Source organism: Capra hircus, chromosome 4 (genome assembly GCF_001704415.2).
Source record: "Capra hircus breed San Clemente chromosome 4, ASM170441v1, whole genome shotgun sequence".
Taxonomy (NCBI): Eukaryota; Metazoa; Chordata; class Mammalia; order Artiodactyla; family Bovidae; genus Capra; species Capra hircus.
In genome coordinates, this window is record NC_030811.1 from 51,814,658 (window position 1) to 51,833,215 (window position 18,558).

General features: G+C 37.6%; 1 protein-coding gene and 1 pseudogene across 3 annotated transcripts in view; one reads left to right on the forward strand and one right to left on the reverse strand.

Annotated features, from left to right (window-relative positions):
• The window catches only part of TAX1BP1 (Tax1 binding protein 1), an 89,613-nt gene continuing 73,604 nt past the window's right edge, over positions 2,550–18,558 (forward strand). For 2 of the 3 annotated variants that reach the window (XM_005679266.3, XM_005679268.3), the window contains exons 1-2: positions 2,550–2,689; positions 9,155–9,323. In XM_005679266.3, the coding sequence (XP_005679323.1) occupies positions 9,162–9,323 (162 nt within the window). In that variant the 5' untranslated portion in view covers positions 2,550–2,689; positions 9,155–9,161. Of the gene's footprint in view, positions 2,690–5,505; positions 5,593–9,154; positions 9,324–18,558 lie in introns of all 3 variants that reach the window. The other variant, XM_018047094.1, reaches the window with a different exon arrangement.
• On the reverse strand, positions 16,463–17,280 carry LOC102169253 (annotated as a pseudogene).

An 18,558-nucleotide genomic window follows, 5' to 3' on the forward strand; every position in this document is an offset into this window, starting at 1 on the left:
AGATAAGAAAGCCTTCCTCAGCCATCGATGCAAAGAAATAGAGGAAAACAACAGAATGGGAAAGACTAGAGATCTCTTCAAGAAAATTAGAGATACCAAGGGAACATTTCATGCAAAGATGGGCTTGATAAAGGACAGAAATGGTATGGACCTAACAGAAGCAGAAGATATTAAGAAGAGGTGGCAAGAATACACAGAAGAACTGTACAAAAAAGAGCTTCACGACCAAGATAATCATGATGCTGTGATCACTCACCTAGAGCCAGACATTCTGGAATGCGAAGTTAAGTGGGCCTTAGAAAGCATCACTATGAACAAAGCTAGTGGAGGTGATGGAATTCCAGTTGAGCTATTTCAAATCCTGAAAGATGATGCTGTGAAAGTGCTGCACTCAATATGCCAGCAAATTTAGAAAACTCAGCAGTGGCCTCAGGACTGGAAAAGGTCAGTTTTCATTCCAGTCCCAAAGAAAGGCAATGCCAAAGAATGCTCAAACTACCGCACAATTGCACTCATCTCACACACTGCTGCTGTGTCACTTCAGTCGTGTCTGACTCTGTGCGACCCCATAGATGGCAGCCCACCAGGCTCCCCCGTCCCTGGGATTCTCCAGGCAAGAATATACTGGAGTGGGGTGCCACTGCCTTCTCCCATGCATGAAAGTGAAAAGTGAAAGTGAAGTCGCTCAGTTGTGTCCCACTCTTAGCGACTCCATGGACTGCAGCCTGCCAGACTCCGCCATCCACGGGATTTTCCAGGCAAGAGTACTGGAGTGGGGTGCCATTGGCTTCTCCATATCTCACACACTAGTAAAGTAAATTTTCCTACTTAGTGGTGTCATATTCATAATTTGTTCTGAAAAAAAATTAACTTGATTATAGAGCTCTGCCCCACGCCTTATGGGATATTATGTAATATAGGTACACTTCTCTAAAATCTGAAAAATTCTGAATTCTGAACTCCATCTGGCCCAAACCCTTTTATGAACAGATTGTGGATCCATATATCCCTTATATCCCTTGTACACTGTTATACATACAATAAGCTAAATTTTAAAAATTCAATTAAATACTGAAGGGACATATATTTATCCCGCTGGGAGGAACACTGTCTTAAAATTCATGGGATCATTATTAAAGGGATTAAAGCAAGTTAAAGTTGCTGAACTAATACCTTCAAGGGGAAAATAAGGTTTAAGAATTGAAGAAGTTATTAAAAATAACAAATTAAAAATATGCACAGAAAATGTGCTTTCCAATATGGCTTTTATTAAAGGTGGGCATACTGTTTTTCTGATTTCATTACCTGAAAATTGGTGGTAATACATGCAAATAAGTCACACGATTAAAAAATATGAAGAGTGATACTTCTGAAAAATTACATTTGTAAAGTTTACTACTGTATTTACATTTCTTTAAAATTATTTTTTACATTTCTTAAGAGACACAGACTACTACTAGAAGGTTGCTACCAGTAATGCCAGTGAATACTGACATTATCACATCATTTTCATCTGCAAAATGAGATTGGTACTCATCTGTAAAGATTCTTCTGAAATAAATTCAAAGATTTCAATATATAGGAAACAAATCAGTCAGCAGATAATTAGACATTATCTTAAGTATGTGGCAGTAAAGTATACTGAAGAGGATTTTGTATCTTCTCAATTTAGGAGATGCTTCAACATTTGACTTGATCTCATTTACCATCTCTTTTTCACGGTGATGTTGCAAATTTTATCAAGAGCTTTACAGCAATGCAGGAATATAAGGAATTAGAACAGAATGTACTTGCTTCCGTGGAGTTAGGATTTAACCGAATACTCTTAAGGCGGTAAGCTATATAACAAAGTGATTTTAGAAATTACAACTGAACAGAGAATACAGGGCAACCTATATTCACGCACACAGAATAACAGGTAACAAAAGCAGTTAACTCACAGAATTAGGTCACTGCTGGAACAAGAGGAAATAGAATCATAGAGCACTAGAACTGAAAATCTCCTAGGAGAAACCGAGATTTCACAGAGAACAAAATTCCTTAGTTAAGTAAGCACCGGACTGGTCTACCACCGGGAGTTGGGAAAGTGCCCAGGAGTGAGGGGCTGCAGCAGCCCCAAGCGCGTGATCCTCCTTTGCTTCTACGATTGTCTACTTTCCGAGCCACAGAATAACTGGGTTCGCTTAGATTTATAAACATCCAGGCAATGACATGGTACCAGTCCCTATATCTCTGGGCTACCCTTTCCACTTAACTGGTAAGTTACTTTTCAATTAAAATAATAATTAAAACGTCAAAAATGCACTAGCTAAACGGATCCTGTTTGGTTGCCACAGGTATCTGAGAGAAGGCGGCGAAGCGGAAGAAAGCGGAGGAATAGCAGAGCCCAGGGAACAGGCCGTTTCGGATTTGTTAGGGTCCAGGAGCCTACTGTCCGCAACTAGGGTGGTTAACTGCCGAGTGCGACCAGATTGACGTTTCAGCGGTTAGGCCCGACCGACCCTTGACGTCGCGGCGGAAGGGGCGGGTCCATGGGAGGAAGTGACGTTTCACCGGCTTTTGGCCGTGTGGGGAGGTGTAACCGGTCGGTAGAGGGAGGCTGTGGTGGCGGAAGAGGTTCGGCGGCTGATGGCGGCTGAAGCTCGGAAACCTCTTTAACACTCCCCTCTTCCCGAGAGTTCCTCACTCGGTAAGCGCCTCCCCCATTCCTCCCCAGCGCCTTGCGTGGTGTGGACGTCCCCTGGAGCTCTGTCGGGGCTCGTGATACGCCCCTCAGTTCTGGAGTCTAGGGGCCTTGGCTAGTCTAGGGAATGGTCTCCGTGGTGACGATGCTGCCGAATGACGATGCTTTCCTTCCCGAGGACAAACCTTTCCTCCCGGACTGTGATTGTGACGGGAGTGTGGACAACTTTGGTTAGCAAAGGAGTTGGAAAAAGCAACCGGGGGCCGTCCCACACGGCGGGGAGGCCCTGGGATAGGCTTTGGAGACTTAGGGGAGCCGTGTGGGATGTGGGCCCTTTGGTTGGGGACGAGTAGGCAGCGACCCCCGAAAAAGAAAGTGCTTTGGCGGAGGCTCTGCTCTAGGGTGAGTGCTTCGTGGGTAGCGTCTGGGTTGCTGGGGTAGGTAAGCTTAGGAGAACACCTAGGTCGTGTCGAAATGGGACACTGAGGTTTGCCCGTACGGAGTGAAACCCGTGTTTTGGTTTGAGTCGCCGGTAGATTAGGAGGCGGGGACTCCGTGCGCCGCGGGCCGTAGGCGGAGTTAGCTGTTTGTGCTAGATCTCCGACGTCACCTGGGTTGTAGAGTGCTTATAAATGACTGTCACGCCTTATGCTCGAAGGGATCTTAAATCTTCCGGGAAGAGTCATGTTTGTCTTTGCTTAGGCAACTTGTCCTGATTTCACAACACTCCCTCCCCAAATCCCGGAGGCCCGCAGGTTGTGGACAAGTCCCGACAGGAGCTCGTCATTTTGGGGGAAGTTTGCTAAGAGATTAGTATGCATGTATGTGTCCTGATAAACATATTACCTTATTGGTAATCATTTTGTTTGAGAACGCCGTGACATTTGACTTTCTACATATATTTTAGGTTTTACAAAGTAGTTATGAATCGCTTTTGTGTCAGGGACAGGAAAACGTCTAAGTTTTCAACTCTCGCTAGTTGTAGAATAGCCGCATGCAGGAATTACTAATTGTAGTTTTGGAGTCCAATTCCAAAAGCGTTAAAAGAGATTATTAGAGTAACATGTAAATCTAAAAACAAAGTGGGCTAATTACCCTTGGAGTGCTATTCAGGTATGGAAAGGTGCCTTCGTTTTGTTCTTATCAAGGATAAACTTGATTTCTTGAAAGAATACTTGATTAAGTTTTCTAGCCATTCCATTGTTAAATTGCACACCCTTGTTTATACAATTATGGCTGCAGCTATTTGTGTAGAATAAACTGGTAAATATCCTTTACTTAACAAAATAACAGGTATTTTGGAATTCTAAGTTTCGACCTTTTTTAATGATGTTAAATATTTTTGAAGGGTCTTAACCATGTTCCCTTTTTACTGTTTTGGGGGCATTGCCTCACACATGAAGTTTATTGGATTACATTCTTTTGGAATTTCGATATTACTAAGTAAAATTTTGGCTATATCCACTTATGGGCTTTTAAAGTTTAGTTTGTCTCAAACTCTTGCAGGAAGGTAAAGATTCCCTCCCCTCTAATTTAATAAAAAGGCAGTTTCACAGCTTTTTAGAAACCACCATTTAAAACAAAATTAAGTGGTGTGCATGACACCTGGCAGAGTGTAATGAGTAGTGGTACTCCGATGTAAGAGTTCTGGAGATTGGGAGGATTGTTAAGTGTGTAAACTGACAAATTGGTGGATTTGCTTCTGCCTTCCAGAAAGATCGCTGATAATTCTTTTCTGGTCTGTAAGCCAGCTGATACAGTCTTTGAGCTGAAATGTGAGTAATTAGAAGCAATTAGAATATTAGCTGTAGTTTTTCCCTTCAGATACTCAGCTTCCTCCCAAACTTTTTGGAGATAAGTTTGAAAGTTCATATATAATTAACTGAAAATTAAACAAATTTTTTTACTAAGTATTTCAACTACTGTGTGTAATGTGTTTCTATTGCAAGAGGTCATATGTGAGTTTTTATTACTAGTCTTTGTCTACTTTGGATTTACTAACTTTTATTATGGAAATTTAAAAAATACCCCCAAAAAGAAGAGTTTAAGGACTCACTAGTTTGCTAATCTTGGTTTATCATCCCTGGAGTTTTTTAAGGGAAATCCTGGACATCAGGATGTTTCACCTATAATTTATCGTCTTTAACTGGTAAGGACTTTGAAAAAAATAAAATCACTATAATAATAGTATCACCTAGAATAAAATTATCTTATTTCCTTTTGAATTCTAAGTGTTAGAATTAGCAAATTATATAAAATATCCAAATTAGAAAGTTTAATTTTCTGTACATTTAATGCACAGAAGTTCTTAGTATGGTCAGCTTCCTACTTTATTTGATTAAGGTTTACACATTTTGGGCTAGTTAAGTAAAATGAGTATCAGAAGTCACTGGAAAAATGCTACCAGAAAAGCCAGATCAAGCTTGGTGCTTGAAAAAGTTCCTAGAGGAAGAAGATAACACTGATATTCCCCCGCCCTCAATTTATTTTAGCTACTTACCTGAGGGCCCACTGCATATTGTCTATTATTCCTTAGATATTGATGAGCCCTCAAAAATAACAAAAATTGGATTTTAGACCAAAGACTTAACAGAGTTAAGTTTACAGCATGACACTTAAAAGGAACCCTAGAGATGTTAGGGAATAAAGCAGAAAATAGGGAAAAGGGCACTGCAGACAGCATGTAAAGGTATTTCAGACTTTGTTTCCCAGCCAGATATGTCTTTTTTCTTATGTATTTTTTATTTTTTTACTTATGTAACATTGGTTTATTACATTAGTTTCATTTGTATAACATATTTCTAATTCTGTATATACTACAGCATGTTTACCACCAAAAATATAGTTTCCATCTGCCAGCATGCAGTTGATCCCCTTTGCTCTTTCTGTCCGCCTTACTCTTGTTCTTGGTAAGTCTGGTTTGGTTTATTTATTTTTTGTTTGCCGTGTTTCTAGAGGTGTACTTTATAGAGAATGGGAAATGAAATTTGATATGGTAAAGCTACTCCTACTTTTGTGGTAGGCGTTTTATTTCCTCTCTCCAGCTGAGGCTGTTTGTTCTTTTTCTTGTGCTATCAGTGAAGCTACACTTCCCAAACACTACCACAAGGTGATGCAGTGACTTTGCACATTACTTCCCCACTGGATGGTGTGTTGGTCTGTGTGTCTGCCTGTGAATCATTGTGATGTATTAACATTCTCAGTGAATTTTAATGATTTTAAAAGATTTACCATCTTTTCACTCCATTTTTTTATCTGTGTGAAGAATGAAACATAAACTGTATGGGAATTAGATATTTTACTGTTTAAAAAGGATTGATTCATGTTGTAGTTACATTCAGATAACATTTATCCTTATTAACTTTTTTATGAGTAGAAGTTATATTGGAATTAATTTAAAAAGTAATGAGAATGAAGTGACTTTTGTAAAAATATTTCTGTAGTTATAGTCAGATTGAAATGTTTAAAGAGGTTAGTGTTGGGAGAGAGATTAATGAAGGTTATTAATGGGATAATTGCAAATTATCTTGCTCTAAAGATTTATAAGCATCATGAATATATTTAATATCTGATAGAGTTTTGTATTAAAAACTTGAATTTTGGGGAGAGAGTTTAAAAATGAAATTTCTTGTTAATGTGTTTATTTAAAATAATGAAAATAGTACGTTAAATATACTGGTAAAAATTCAGTCAATTGAGTTAAAAGTTGAAGTTCTATTAAGTCCTCTTTTCACACATAACTCATGAATAAAGACTGTAGTGTGTGCTTTTTAGTCCCTTTTGATGCATTTATAAGCATATACATACACAAACACATATGTGTATTGTTTTAGTTGCTAAGTTGAGTCTGACTCTTGCGGTCCCATGGACTATTAAAGACCAGGCTCCTTTGTCCGTGGAATTTTCCAGGCAAGAATACTGGAGTGGGTTGCCATTTCCTTCTCCAGGGGATCTTCCTGACCCAGAGATCGAACCCGAGTCTCCTGCTTTGGCAGGTGGATTCTTTACCACTGAGCCACCTGGGACGCCCACATATATGTATATACCTTTATGTTATTTTGTATCTTAAAACTTTTCAGTGAAGTAAAAGTCTAAGTATTGATTTTTAAACGCTCTTGTAATTGAGGATAAACAAAAGTTTAACCTCCTCTACCTTGTTGTATAACATATACTGTTTTGTTGATTTAGTTTACTTTAGGAATATATTTAAGTTTTATGAAAAAAGTTTCATTCTTAAATTACTTTTAAGGTACAACATGGGAAACTCACCCTAAGCTAACTTTGTTTTCTTCATAGAAAAACATTACTGATTCACTTGTCTCAGTTTTGGTAGTTGTATCTAAAAGAGTTTGGTTCAGTTAATTTAGCTGTAGTGTTTCTCATGGATTTTTTATAACAAGTAGTGAACATTTTTTCAAAACTGGAATCAAAGGTTTTTTTTTTTTTTTTTTTTTTTTTTAAAGGAAGCCACTAAACTTGAAACGAGATTATTATTAGTGGTTTCGTTAACATCATGACATCCCTTTGGGCCCAGGTTTGCTCAGACTATTCAAAGAAACAAAGTAATGAACACTTATTTTAGGAAGTTTCTAGTGTTGTGCTACCTTTTCATTTTCCTGAAGACTTTAGGTTGTCAGCTGGAGACTATTGACTGTTAAGTCTTTCTGTGAAGTAGAGTTGTTGGTAATAAAGCCTTTTTGTTAGTGGAGAGATACAGGAAATTTACTACTGAATGCGTTCTCTTTACCTTAGAATCCTGGCAAACCTCAGGTGGGAAAGGCTGGTAGACATCCAGCCTGGTATTCTGCCACAGTGGCTTTCAGGTTCACGAATGACAGTCTCTTTGTGGGATGACCAGTATATTGTATATCCTAAAAGTACAAAGCAGTATCTTGACCATAAGAGAAGTAGAGAAGAGACAAAAGGAAAATTGGGCGTTTTCTGAAGTGTTATTTCAGAATTTTAAAGATTAGCTTTAGTATTTCAGATCAACAAAAGAAACATGGAAAAGCATATTATCTTAGATCTTCCTAGAAATAAAGACTTCTTAGTAATTGTTAAAATGTGAGTAGTGTTGAGAATTTGCTGTTAGTCTACTGGTAAGGACCCTAATGCTTTCACTGCCTTGGCCAGGTTTAGTCTCTGGTCTGGGAACTAAGATCCTGCAAGCCTCGCAGTGTGGCCCCCCCCCCCCCAAAAAAAAATGTTATTAGTGTTACTTCTGTAGAAACTTCATGGATTGGTGAAGTAAATTAGAATAATTTGGTTAGCAAATGCCTTAACCCGGTTTTTCCCATTATTACAGAGATTCTTGTTTTGATGACTCAGAAGCAAGTGCCATTGTGTCAGTGGTATTGTTTCCTATGTGGTACTGTAGAAACAGTGACTGAAGTGAGTCTGTGACACACTGTAGAGATAGATTTTTTGAGTGAATTGTATCATTTTTTCAAAAGTAGAGCAAATAATACGGAAAACATTTAGGTTTTGAAGATTTTTATAGGCCACTTTCACCATTCATCTGCTAGCAAGTGCTGTTAGTGAGCACTCACTGAATCTATAATAGATTCTCAACAGTATGTTTTTCATTGACACTATATATTTAAAAATACATGTGTTTTTAATCAGTAACTATATGGAAAGGATACAATAATGCTGGAATCAAGATAGAATGAAAGGGTAGAATTGGTATAGGTAGAGATGAACAAATAGGCTGAACTGTTCCAAGTAGACCAACTGAGATTTTACATAATCTGAGAGATTTGAACAAGTGTTTACCAGAAGCCCGAGAAGATAGCCCAGGTCTGGGAATCTGTGAGAGCTGCTGATGGAGACTTAAATTGATGGTTTGAGTCATAGTCTAAATAGTATTTCTCTGTGCTGGCTGTATATAGGATTGGGATTACTTTGGGAGGCTTAAAAAAGAATGTGTATACACACACTTGCATGCAGTGCCCAGGTCCCAAAAAGTCATTGTCTCTTTCTAAGACTCCCTAATGATTCTAATATGTAGCCGGGGTTCAGAAAAGCTGGGGATCATGAATGTGGATCAGGAATGCATGACAGAGAAGTTGACTAGGCTCTAGGTTATAGGAGCCTAGAACCTAGTGTGGAGGGATGCAATAGGTCGGATTAGGGAGGAAAGTGATGCAGATTCAGGCGTTCAACATAGAAACACTGCTTTTGGTTTGCAAGAGAAGCAGAGGGCTGGGCTTTGCAGGAGAGGTGAAAGTTTGGTTTTTAAGTTTTTTTAAACTCGTTGAACTTTCTGAACCATTTTGTAAATTAATTACTTCCCAGTTTGTGTTTTTATATTTAATCATATCTAAAGGAGTTCCAGTATTTAAGAAGTATGTCTTTTCAATAATTCTCTGAGAATATCCACGTAATTTACTTTTAAAGCTATATATTTTATCAAGGTATGAGTTTTTTCTTACTTGGTATCATTAAATATGTATAATTTACTTGTTTCAGATTCACAATGACATCCTTTCAAGAAGTTCCATTGCAGACTTCCAACTTTGCCCATGTCATCTTTCAAAATGTGGCCAAGAGTTATCTTCCTAATGCACATTTAGAATGTCATTATACTTTAACTCCATATATCCATCCACATCCAAAAGATTGGGTTGGTATATTCAAGGTAAGAGAACTTTCTGCATATTTCTTCCATATAGGCACTCTTTATTTTCTTCTTAAGAGGTTCACAATTAGTTTATACTTGTCTTAGCTCTGTGTTAAGGATTATTTTTATAAACTTCAAATGTAAAACATTATGCAACTTGAATTATTTACTAGTGCAGGGAAGTGTACAACAAATGTTAGGAACTTCAGTTCACCAGACTTTCCTCTCTGTGATCAAAAGGTTTGACTTAAAATTCTTTTCAAATTTTTTTCCTCCTATTTTCTCCATTCCTTACCTTAAAAAAAGTGATCTTTTCCTTTGGGTTGGTATATCATTTATGGTCTTGTAATTTGTAATTAATTTTGTACAGCTCTGCAGCTATGTTACTATCTTTTCTGTTGTCCCACATTGTTAAAATATTCCTCATATTGTCCCATGCTTTAATAAGAGTATTCTGTTTTACATGACTAGTAATTTCATTGATGGCAAGAGTCCCAGTTCTGATATTTTGCCATTATGTGTTACATTTAGTTGAAAATTACACTGAGATGATCATTACAGTGGTGGAAGTTTTTTGGCAATTTCAAGTCTTCAGAATGTAATGGAGAACCAGAAAATAAGAATGTCCATTTAGCAAAGTAATGCTGTAGATGTACAGGTAGTAAAACTTACTTTTCTCTTGGGTTATTCTAGATTCTCCCTCAGAAGCAATTTTTATTTTAGATATGACTTGTTAAAACCAAGACCATCAGGTATTGAAATTTTGATTGTGTGGTCTGTGTAAGTTAAATAGTAAAGTAGAAAAATAAAAGTAGCTGCTAGAATTAGGTACATTGAGAGTATGAAGTAGTGAAAGTCTGGCCTAATAGAGTGAGGAGGACAGAAAAACTGTATGGGACAAAACAAAGTTCTGGCATTTAATCATATTTCAGTACCTTTTTGAATCTCTCATCCTTTGGCATTGCTGGATTGGTGAGTTATTTACTCTCTTTTCTTTAGGCTAGTCAAAATCCATTATGAAGATACATTCGTTGTAAGCTTGTTATGAAATCAGTATCATTTTTAATTTTACATAAGAGATGAATAACAAGTTAAAGACACTAAGAACTGGTATTTTCTTGAAGAGTGAGACAGAGAGGAAGAACAGAGCAGGAAAATGAGATTGAGGGAAGAAAAGGGCATTCCTGGCAGGAAAATGGCATAAGCAAAGGCACAGGGGTGAGAATGAGAATGAGTTAGTGAAGTGGAGGGAGATGAAGTGTCAGTCTTTCCACGGAAAACCTTCAGTGTTAAGCTAAGTAGTTTGGAAACTTTTCATTATGTGCAGCGAGAAGTCTGCATATGTCGGCTGATGTGTGATAAATGTTATTTCAAGAAGATAAATCTTTACTTTTTTTTTTTTTTCAGACTACTTATTTTTGTCTTCTGGTCCCCCCTCCCATTTTTTGTTAATAACCTATTGTTTACACCAAAAGTTTATGACTGTCTCATCAGATCCAGCCAAACACAATTGTGTCAGTTTTACTGCCTATTTCCACATTTTTAATATCACTGCTGTAGTTCATGCCCTCCTTATCTCCTTCTAAGACGATTGCAGTAGGTTTCCTGTTTTCCCTGCTTTCATTCTTAATGCCACTCCTCCATTTTATCTGTTCTTCAAAATGCTCTATATATAATAGAAAATGAAAATCGGAACATATCTTCCTCTTGTTTAAGTGGCTGTTCATCCTCTGTGGGATAATGCCAAGACCAAATAACTTAGGATGCCAAATAGGGCTCCTTTATAAGACCTGATTTATAGCTTCCTTTTTTACATTGCCTGCTTATTTTTGGCTTTCATAATGCTAATGTATTATCTCTTGTGCACTCCAAGGACTGTTAACTCTTCTTTAAGCAGTAGTACTTACACAAATAAATAATAAATAAATTTGAGTAGAATACCCTTTCCATCTTGCCTGGATGATACTTAAAACTCAGTGGGAAGTTGAAGCATGTAGTAAAAACTTCAAATGGTACAGGAAAACTCAGGGGAAAAAAAAATCGTGTTTTAATACTATTACCTAGCAATAAGCTGGAGAAGGCAATGGCACCCTACTCCAATACTCTTGCCTGGAAAATCCCATGGCTGGAGGAGCCTGGTGGGCTACAGTCCATGGGGTCGCTAAGAGTCAGACACGACTGAGCGACTTCACGACTTTACTTTCACTTTTCACTTTCATGCATTGGAGAAGGAAATGGCAACCCACTCCAGTGTTCTTGCCTGGAGAATCCAGGGACGGGGAGCCTCGTGGACTGCCGTCTGTGGGGTCACACAGAATTGGACACGACTGAAGTGACTTAGCAGCAGCAGCAATAAGCATTGTTAACATATTGGTATATATCTGTAAATAATAATTTGTCTATAAAAAGTATACACATATGCTGTTGATGCATTGTGAAATTCGTGGAAATGTTTCTAAATATTTACCATTAAATAGTCCTTAATATAGACTTTATTTTTTTTAATTTTGTGTCCGTTTATTTCATAGGATAAGTTCTTGGAAAAGGAATTACGATGTTTGTGGCACTGAATGTTTTTAAATACTTGATATGTACTGCATATTGCTGCCTAGAATGATTTTGATGGTTATATTGACAAGGCAGGCAGGGAGAAAGTGCCTAGATAGTAACTATAAGGGAAGGAATGTGTGCTTCAGAAAATGTTAAAGAATTTAATTTTCCTGGGACAGGTACCAGTTTTAGAAAATGAATAGGAAAAGTTTGTTTGGATCATGTTGTCGATTGTTTTAATATTTAGCTGAAGAATAACTTTTAAGCAGAGAGTAATAAGAGTTTAGAAGTGAACTTTAATCTTACAGTGCTGAATAAGATAAATTGGAATTAGAATGGAGGCACAGAGAATGTATAGACCGTCTTAATTTCTAGTTGAAATAATGCAGGCCTTTGAGAAGGGGATCAATTGTGGGTAATAATCCATAGGAAGCATCTGTAAGGTTTGTCAGCAATTAACTGAATGTGTTGGCACTGAAACTCATTCATTAAATATCCTCAGTGAGGAGGAACAAGGTCATGTGCTGAGTGGGTGGGGCTAGGGGTGGGGATCTTGAGTATGGAAAAGATTTGGTCTTGTTACTGTGGAAGAATGGGGAATTGGAGTAGGTTAACCAGGAGATTGTTGAGCAGCTGTGAGTTTGTCTAGAGATTGAGCAACTAGAATTGAGTGAATTCCAAAAGTGGGTATTATTCACACTGCGAATTTAAAAAAGAACTCAAGAGGGCTAGGCATACTAGCATGGTTTTAGGTGCATTACTGAAATGGTTAACTGACCATGAAGTCCAGGTTGGGTAGGGGAATGAGTGAAGCCAGACTAGGGATGTAGACTGGGTTGGAGATTTTCATTTTTTCCTTTCAGTTTTTCTTCCTCTTCTCTAGTGTTGGTTAAATTACAACTAAAACATGTAGCATGTTTGTTTATTCTTTATACTTTGCAAAGATCTTTCATGAGAGCATTATACTCACTATTTTGCAGGTGAGGGAACTGAGGTCCAGAAAGAAGTGTCTTGGTCACTCCAAATTAAACTTTGGAGCTAACGTTTGAACCACATGTAAACCACGTGTAAAACTTCAAGAATTGTTCTCAGCAGTTTGGTTAAGTGAGAGATCTAGTTTTTCAAAGTTAACAACAGGATTCCTAAAAAGTTCTGTGTGCATTTTATGAGTGATTGGATTGAAGTTAAAAAAAAAAAAACACAGGAAAAGATTGAGAACTATACATGATGTCATATCTATCATCAAACCCAACATTAATTGCAATAAAATATTTAATGTGTCCCATGATATTTGTTTTATTATAATCAATTTGATTTGGTCTTGATTGTATAAGTATTTTTAAGAATTTATTTATATTTAGGCTATACTCGGTACAAATTAAATTAACTTGTAATTAAAATAATTTAAACTAAAGGTCCATGAGACTTTTTTTTTAACTGTAAAGGAGTTATAACAATTCTCATGTTTCAGAGATACTATTCTAGTTGTGGAAATTGGGAGTGCAAAGTGATTATGTCATGTTGTCCAGAGTCACATAGGCAAAACCAACCTTCCCAGTAAGATACTATTCTCACTGAAACCTTACTGACACCAGATTAAAAAACTTTAATTTCCTGGTATGAAAAGTGAAACTAGCAGTGATTTTGTGCTTGAATATCTTGTTTCAAGTTTTTTTTCCTTCTTCTTTGTTTCTCTTTGCCTTTTCATATATCTTCATTCTGCTTCTTCTGTCTTCCTGCCCTGTCTCCATTCCAGTCCTTTCTTATTTTTTGTTTTTTAAAAAAATTCTCCTGTTGTAAAAATTATCATAATTTTAGAAAACTTGGAAAAAACAGGGGATGCAAAAGATAAAAATTTAAGATGGCCAGTATAGTCCCATCACCCAACTATGTGCGTGTGCTCTAAGTTGCATTAGTCTGTGTTTGACACTGTAGCCCACCAGGCTTCTCTGCCCATGGGATTCTCCAGGCAAGAATACTGGAGTCTGTTGTGGCCTCCAGGGGGTCTTCCCAACCCAGGGATCAGACCCTAATTTCCCTACCTGTTAAGAGTGGTTACCATTATTAATGTTTTAGAAGTGTTTCCTTTCAGTCCCTTGTTTTTTCTTTTAACTCAAGGAAGAATACTTTCAGTTTTTTTTGAACGCGTATATTTTGAAAATAGCTGGAGTAGTAGTATATGGGGTCGCTAAGAGTCGGACATGACTGAGTGACTTCACTTTCACTTTTCACTTTCATGCATTGGAGAAGGAAATGGCAACCCACTCCAGTGTTCTTGCCTGGAGAATCCCAGGGACGGGGGAGCCTGGTGGGCTGCCGTCTGTGGGGTCGCACACAGTCGGACACGACTGAAGCGATTTAGCAGCAGCAGCATCATATGGCGTTTTATATGTCCTGAATTTTTCACTTATGATTGTAGCCACTTTCTCAATAAGTAGCTCTATAACATATTATCTCATGGAGGGACATTTATGTTGTTTATGATACGATATTTCTTAGACTGAGCATTGCATCAATCTTTGTGTATCTAGGCATTTTTGCAGTTCTTTCCTTTTAAAAAAGAAGGACCTTTGCTCTTGTAATGATTTTTGAAAATTACAGTATATACAAAAGAAAGAAAATTAATACCCTTACAAAGTGTACCCTCACCTTCCCCAGAAATACCTGTTGCTGTTTGGTGTATGTTTTTCTAGAATTTAAAAATTCATGGGCTCATTTTTTAACTGTTTTTTAGGTTTTGTATTCATCTGTACATAATCAGCAAACATATTTCAGTGCCTTACCTGCTTCATGTCCTGTGTTTGTCTCCATTTATATCTCCCCCCAAACCAGTCCCCACTCTCTCTTGTCTTTGCAAGTGCTCTCTGTGTGCTCTCAGTCCTAATGTTTCTTTCTTTTGAGGTTTCTCCAGAATTTACTAATACCTGTATTTTTACTTGATAAACTTGTCCTTCTGATCTTCTTTACATTTGCTTTCAGAATTTACTAATGATTAATATCAACATGTTTTTCTAAAATGTTAATCCTATTTAAAGGAAACACACTTGCCATTTTTTTCTTCCGTGTAATTTCCTTTTTTGCTCTTACTTTGCCAGTTGCATTAGTAACAGAAGAATGATGTCCAGTAGTATTGTTAATTCCCCAAACTGGACTAAATAGTGAAATATCTGTTGTTTTGGTTCTTTCCTAAGCATAGATAGGCCCTCTTAACTGGATACAAGTGGATAAAAGCAATATGTTTTGACAGTTGTAGGTAACTTTGACTGCCCCATTGTTCTAAGTATCATCATAATTCTCTCTGCCATTTATCAATGTTTTAAAATTTGCTGTTATCAACTCTAAATGTAATAATTTTCTTTATGCTTGCTGCTAAGGGACTAAAAGGCAAATTCCCTTGCATTTCAAGGGATTGGACTCTGCACTCCAGAAATCTGATCAAGTTTACAAGATAACCAAAAAAATAAAAGAGAAATAGTGTGTGTCTTGGACACTGTGGTGTGATTTTTCTAATTTGTTTACTGTTCTTAAACCATGAATGCATGCATAATTTCTAGATGTCCAAATTCTGTTTCTTCCACTGTTTGTCCTTCTATTGTATGTGGAAGTTTAGATGTTAGACATAACTATCCTAAAGGGATCTGTACTCTGTCTTTCCAGATTGAGAGACTTTTACATTATTTTTTAAAAGTGTTTGCTTGACATGCACCTCATGTTAACTGTTGTTCAGTTTTTCCTTCCTCAAAAGGAATTTAAAGTATAGTCCTATATTGCTGATTTTTATATTCAGATTGGGTTGCATCTTGCTCCAGTTTCTTGGTTGGCTTAGTGTGGGATACCTGTGATGTTTTAGAGCATGGTTTGCCACTCCCTTGAGTTGCCCAGATTTATGCAATAAAGGAAAGCAAAGTATAAGTTAGCACTGTGGTCACACAATAAGAAACAGCCTGAATTACTGTGATCTAGTTAGAACACAGCAAGGACCAAACCACTTAACATATCTCTTAAACATTTTTCTTCTGTGATAAAAGATCTCACTTCCCCCATTAATGTTTTTCTTATCGTGAAAGACAGCTAGAAGCAGCATTTTCCACCTTTACCTTACTGTTTCTTTTGTCAACTACATTTTATTTAGGAATAGTATAGTCAGTGACGCTGTTGGAAGGAAGGAGGTGGAATTTCAGAAAGTATGAGAGTATATCCTGCTAGGAGAAGAGTGAGTAGAGTCCTAGTGGTAAAGAGCTTGAACTTTAGGTTTAGAGTCTGACTTTGCTGTTTACTAATTTTTTTCCCCCCTGTAAGTTCATTTGCTGCTTTAAAGTTTTAACTGTTCAGCAGTTAACAGGATTTTTTTTTTTTTAAATCTGAAATATATTTACATCTCAAATACAAAAGAAAACTTTAAAATTATTTTTGGTTGATCTCTAAAACCCAACCACTTACAAGCCTTTTTTTTTTTTTTTTTTTTTTAATCCGACCCATTATTTCTACTCAAAATGTGCATCCTGTGTACTTACTAAACATTTACTTGCACTTGCATTTTCTGTGTCAGGTCTACTTTGATGCAGAGCTTCTTAAAAAAGCACTAACTGAATCTGTCCAGTGAAGTCTCATGTTTTTTGGAAAACCAATGTTGCTACACAGTTTCCAGATTGGCTGCCAAAGCTGAACGTGGGTGTGGGCAGCTCTTTGAAAAGTTCAGATCCTTCACCGAAGTCATCCAGCAACTCTTCCTTGGTCCAATTACATGAGGTTATTAGAAAAAAGCCTTTCACTATCAACACTCTGGAGAGAGATTTCAAATATTGCTTCCTCTTCTCAATTGCATTGTCAGGATTAAGGCTCATGGCATGAAACGTCCGTCCCTTTGTCAACACAGATAATGAAACCCACACAACTTTGTGGAAGGGTTCAAAAAGTCTTCTACCTTCAAAGTAACATTAGATAAACCTTCTTTCTCTATAATACTTCCAGAAAGCTGTATTGCAGAAGGAGAGTAATCAATTCCAGTAACATAAGAGAAATCAAATTTTGCAAGTTCAACCAGGAAAACGCCAGTTCCCAATATCAAGCACTGAAGCATCCAATGGCATCTTGTGTTTCTGCATCCACCTTATTAGTCGAGTCCTACTCTCCAAACCAGATTTCTCCTGTATCTCCGTATTCTTGGAAAGTTTGCAGTTCTCTCTTATAGACAGCATCCCAGTGCTCTCAGGTTCCCAGAGCAGATGGGACAAAGCCATCCCCTCTAGGACTGGCCCCTGGGGATTGCACCACGGCTCCAGCGCTGCTGTCATCGTCCATGCCCTCTACTAGTTTCTTAATTTGTAAGATAAGGGTAGTATTTTTTCAAAAACAATAAGTGTATTTATTACTGCTGTTCCCTGTGCCACTTGAATCAGGTGTATATAATTGTGATATTAGCAGTTCTGTGTGTCCCCCATCACAAATAAATGGCTCACTAAGCATGTTTTCTAACCACCTGGTCCAGGTAGAGCCTCTTCAGTTAGGGAGATGTTTTTCAAAAAACATCTAGCTCTAGAATAGTATTTCTTTCCAGACTAGCATATGGACCGGCATGGGGACAAAGAATGCAAGGTATAACTTGTACCAGGTTTATCTTTTGGGGAATACTGCAGATGGGTTCTTTTTCAGGAGATGTTAGAAGCATTGGGAGATAGGAAATGAGGGACAGAATATCTTAGAGTTAAGCTCACTGTCCCTAATAGGTTATGTGTCCTTGGGTATTAATGAATAGTAACATTTCATGGACACTCACATGCCAGCATTGTGCCAAGTGTCTTTACAGGGCTTACCTCATTTAATACACATACAAGCCTTTGAGATTGTTAGTTATCTTCATTTTATTTATTTGTTTTATGGCTGTGCTGGGTCTTGGTTGCTGCACAGGTTTTTCTCTAGTTGTGGAGAGCAGGGGCTACTCTGTAGTTGCGGTGCATGGGCTTCTCATTGTTGTGACTGCTCTTGTGGAGCACATGCTCTACGATGTCTAGGCTTCAGTAGCTGTGGCTCCCTGCCTCTAGAGCACAGGCTCAACAGTTGTGGCGCACGGGCTTAGTTGCTCCAAGGCAGGTGGGATCTTCCCTGAACCTGTGTCTCATGCACTGGCAGGTATATTCTTTACCATTGAACCACCAGGGAAGCCCTATTATCTCCATTTTAAAGAGGAAGCAACAAAAATAACTTGTCTGAAATCTTAAAACTAGTAAGTGATCTTTTTCAGTAGTCCAACCTTACTTTCTGTGTTGTTAATTACTACAGCATACAGTGCTTGCAAAAACTACCTTTTATGGAGTGCCCATCGTGGGTCAGGCACTCTGCCAAGTGCTGCTTTTATGTTTATTATCTAATTTAATCCTTCTGACAATTCTGAGAGAAAAAAACTGAGCCTTAGGTCAGGGAAAACACATGATGGTTTCCTTAAGCTTCTTTCAAATGTTTTTGACCATGACACGGAAAGAAATAAAAATTCTGTGATTTGACCCAGCAGAGTCGCATGCAAATACATACTGAAACAAATTTTCATCAAGCAATACTTGACTTTCATGCACTCTGATGCTTTCTAATTCTTTCTAATTAAAAAATAAATGTGGGTATGAATTACTAAATTGAATCACCACTTAGTCTACTGGATTGTGACCTACAGTTTGAAAACACTCCTTTAGAGACTAAAGATAGTAATACA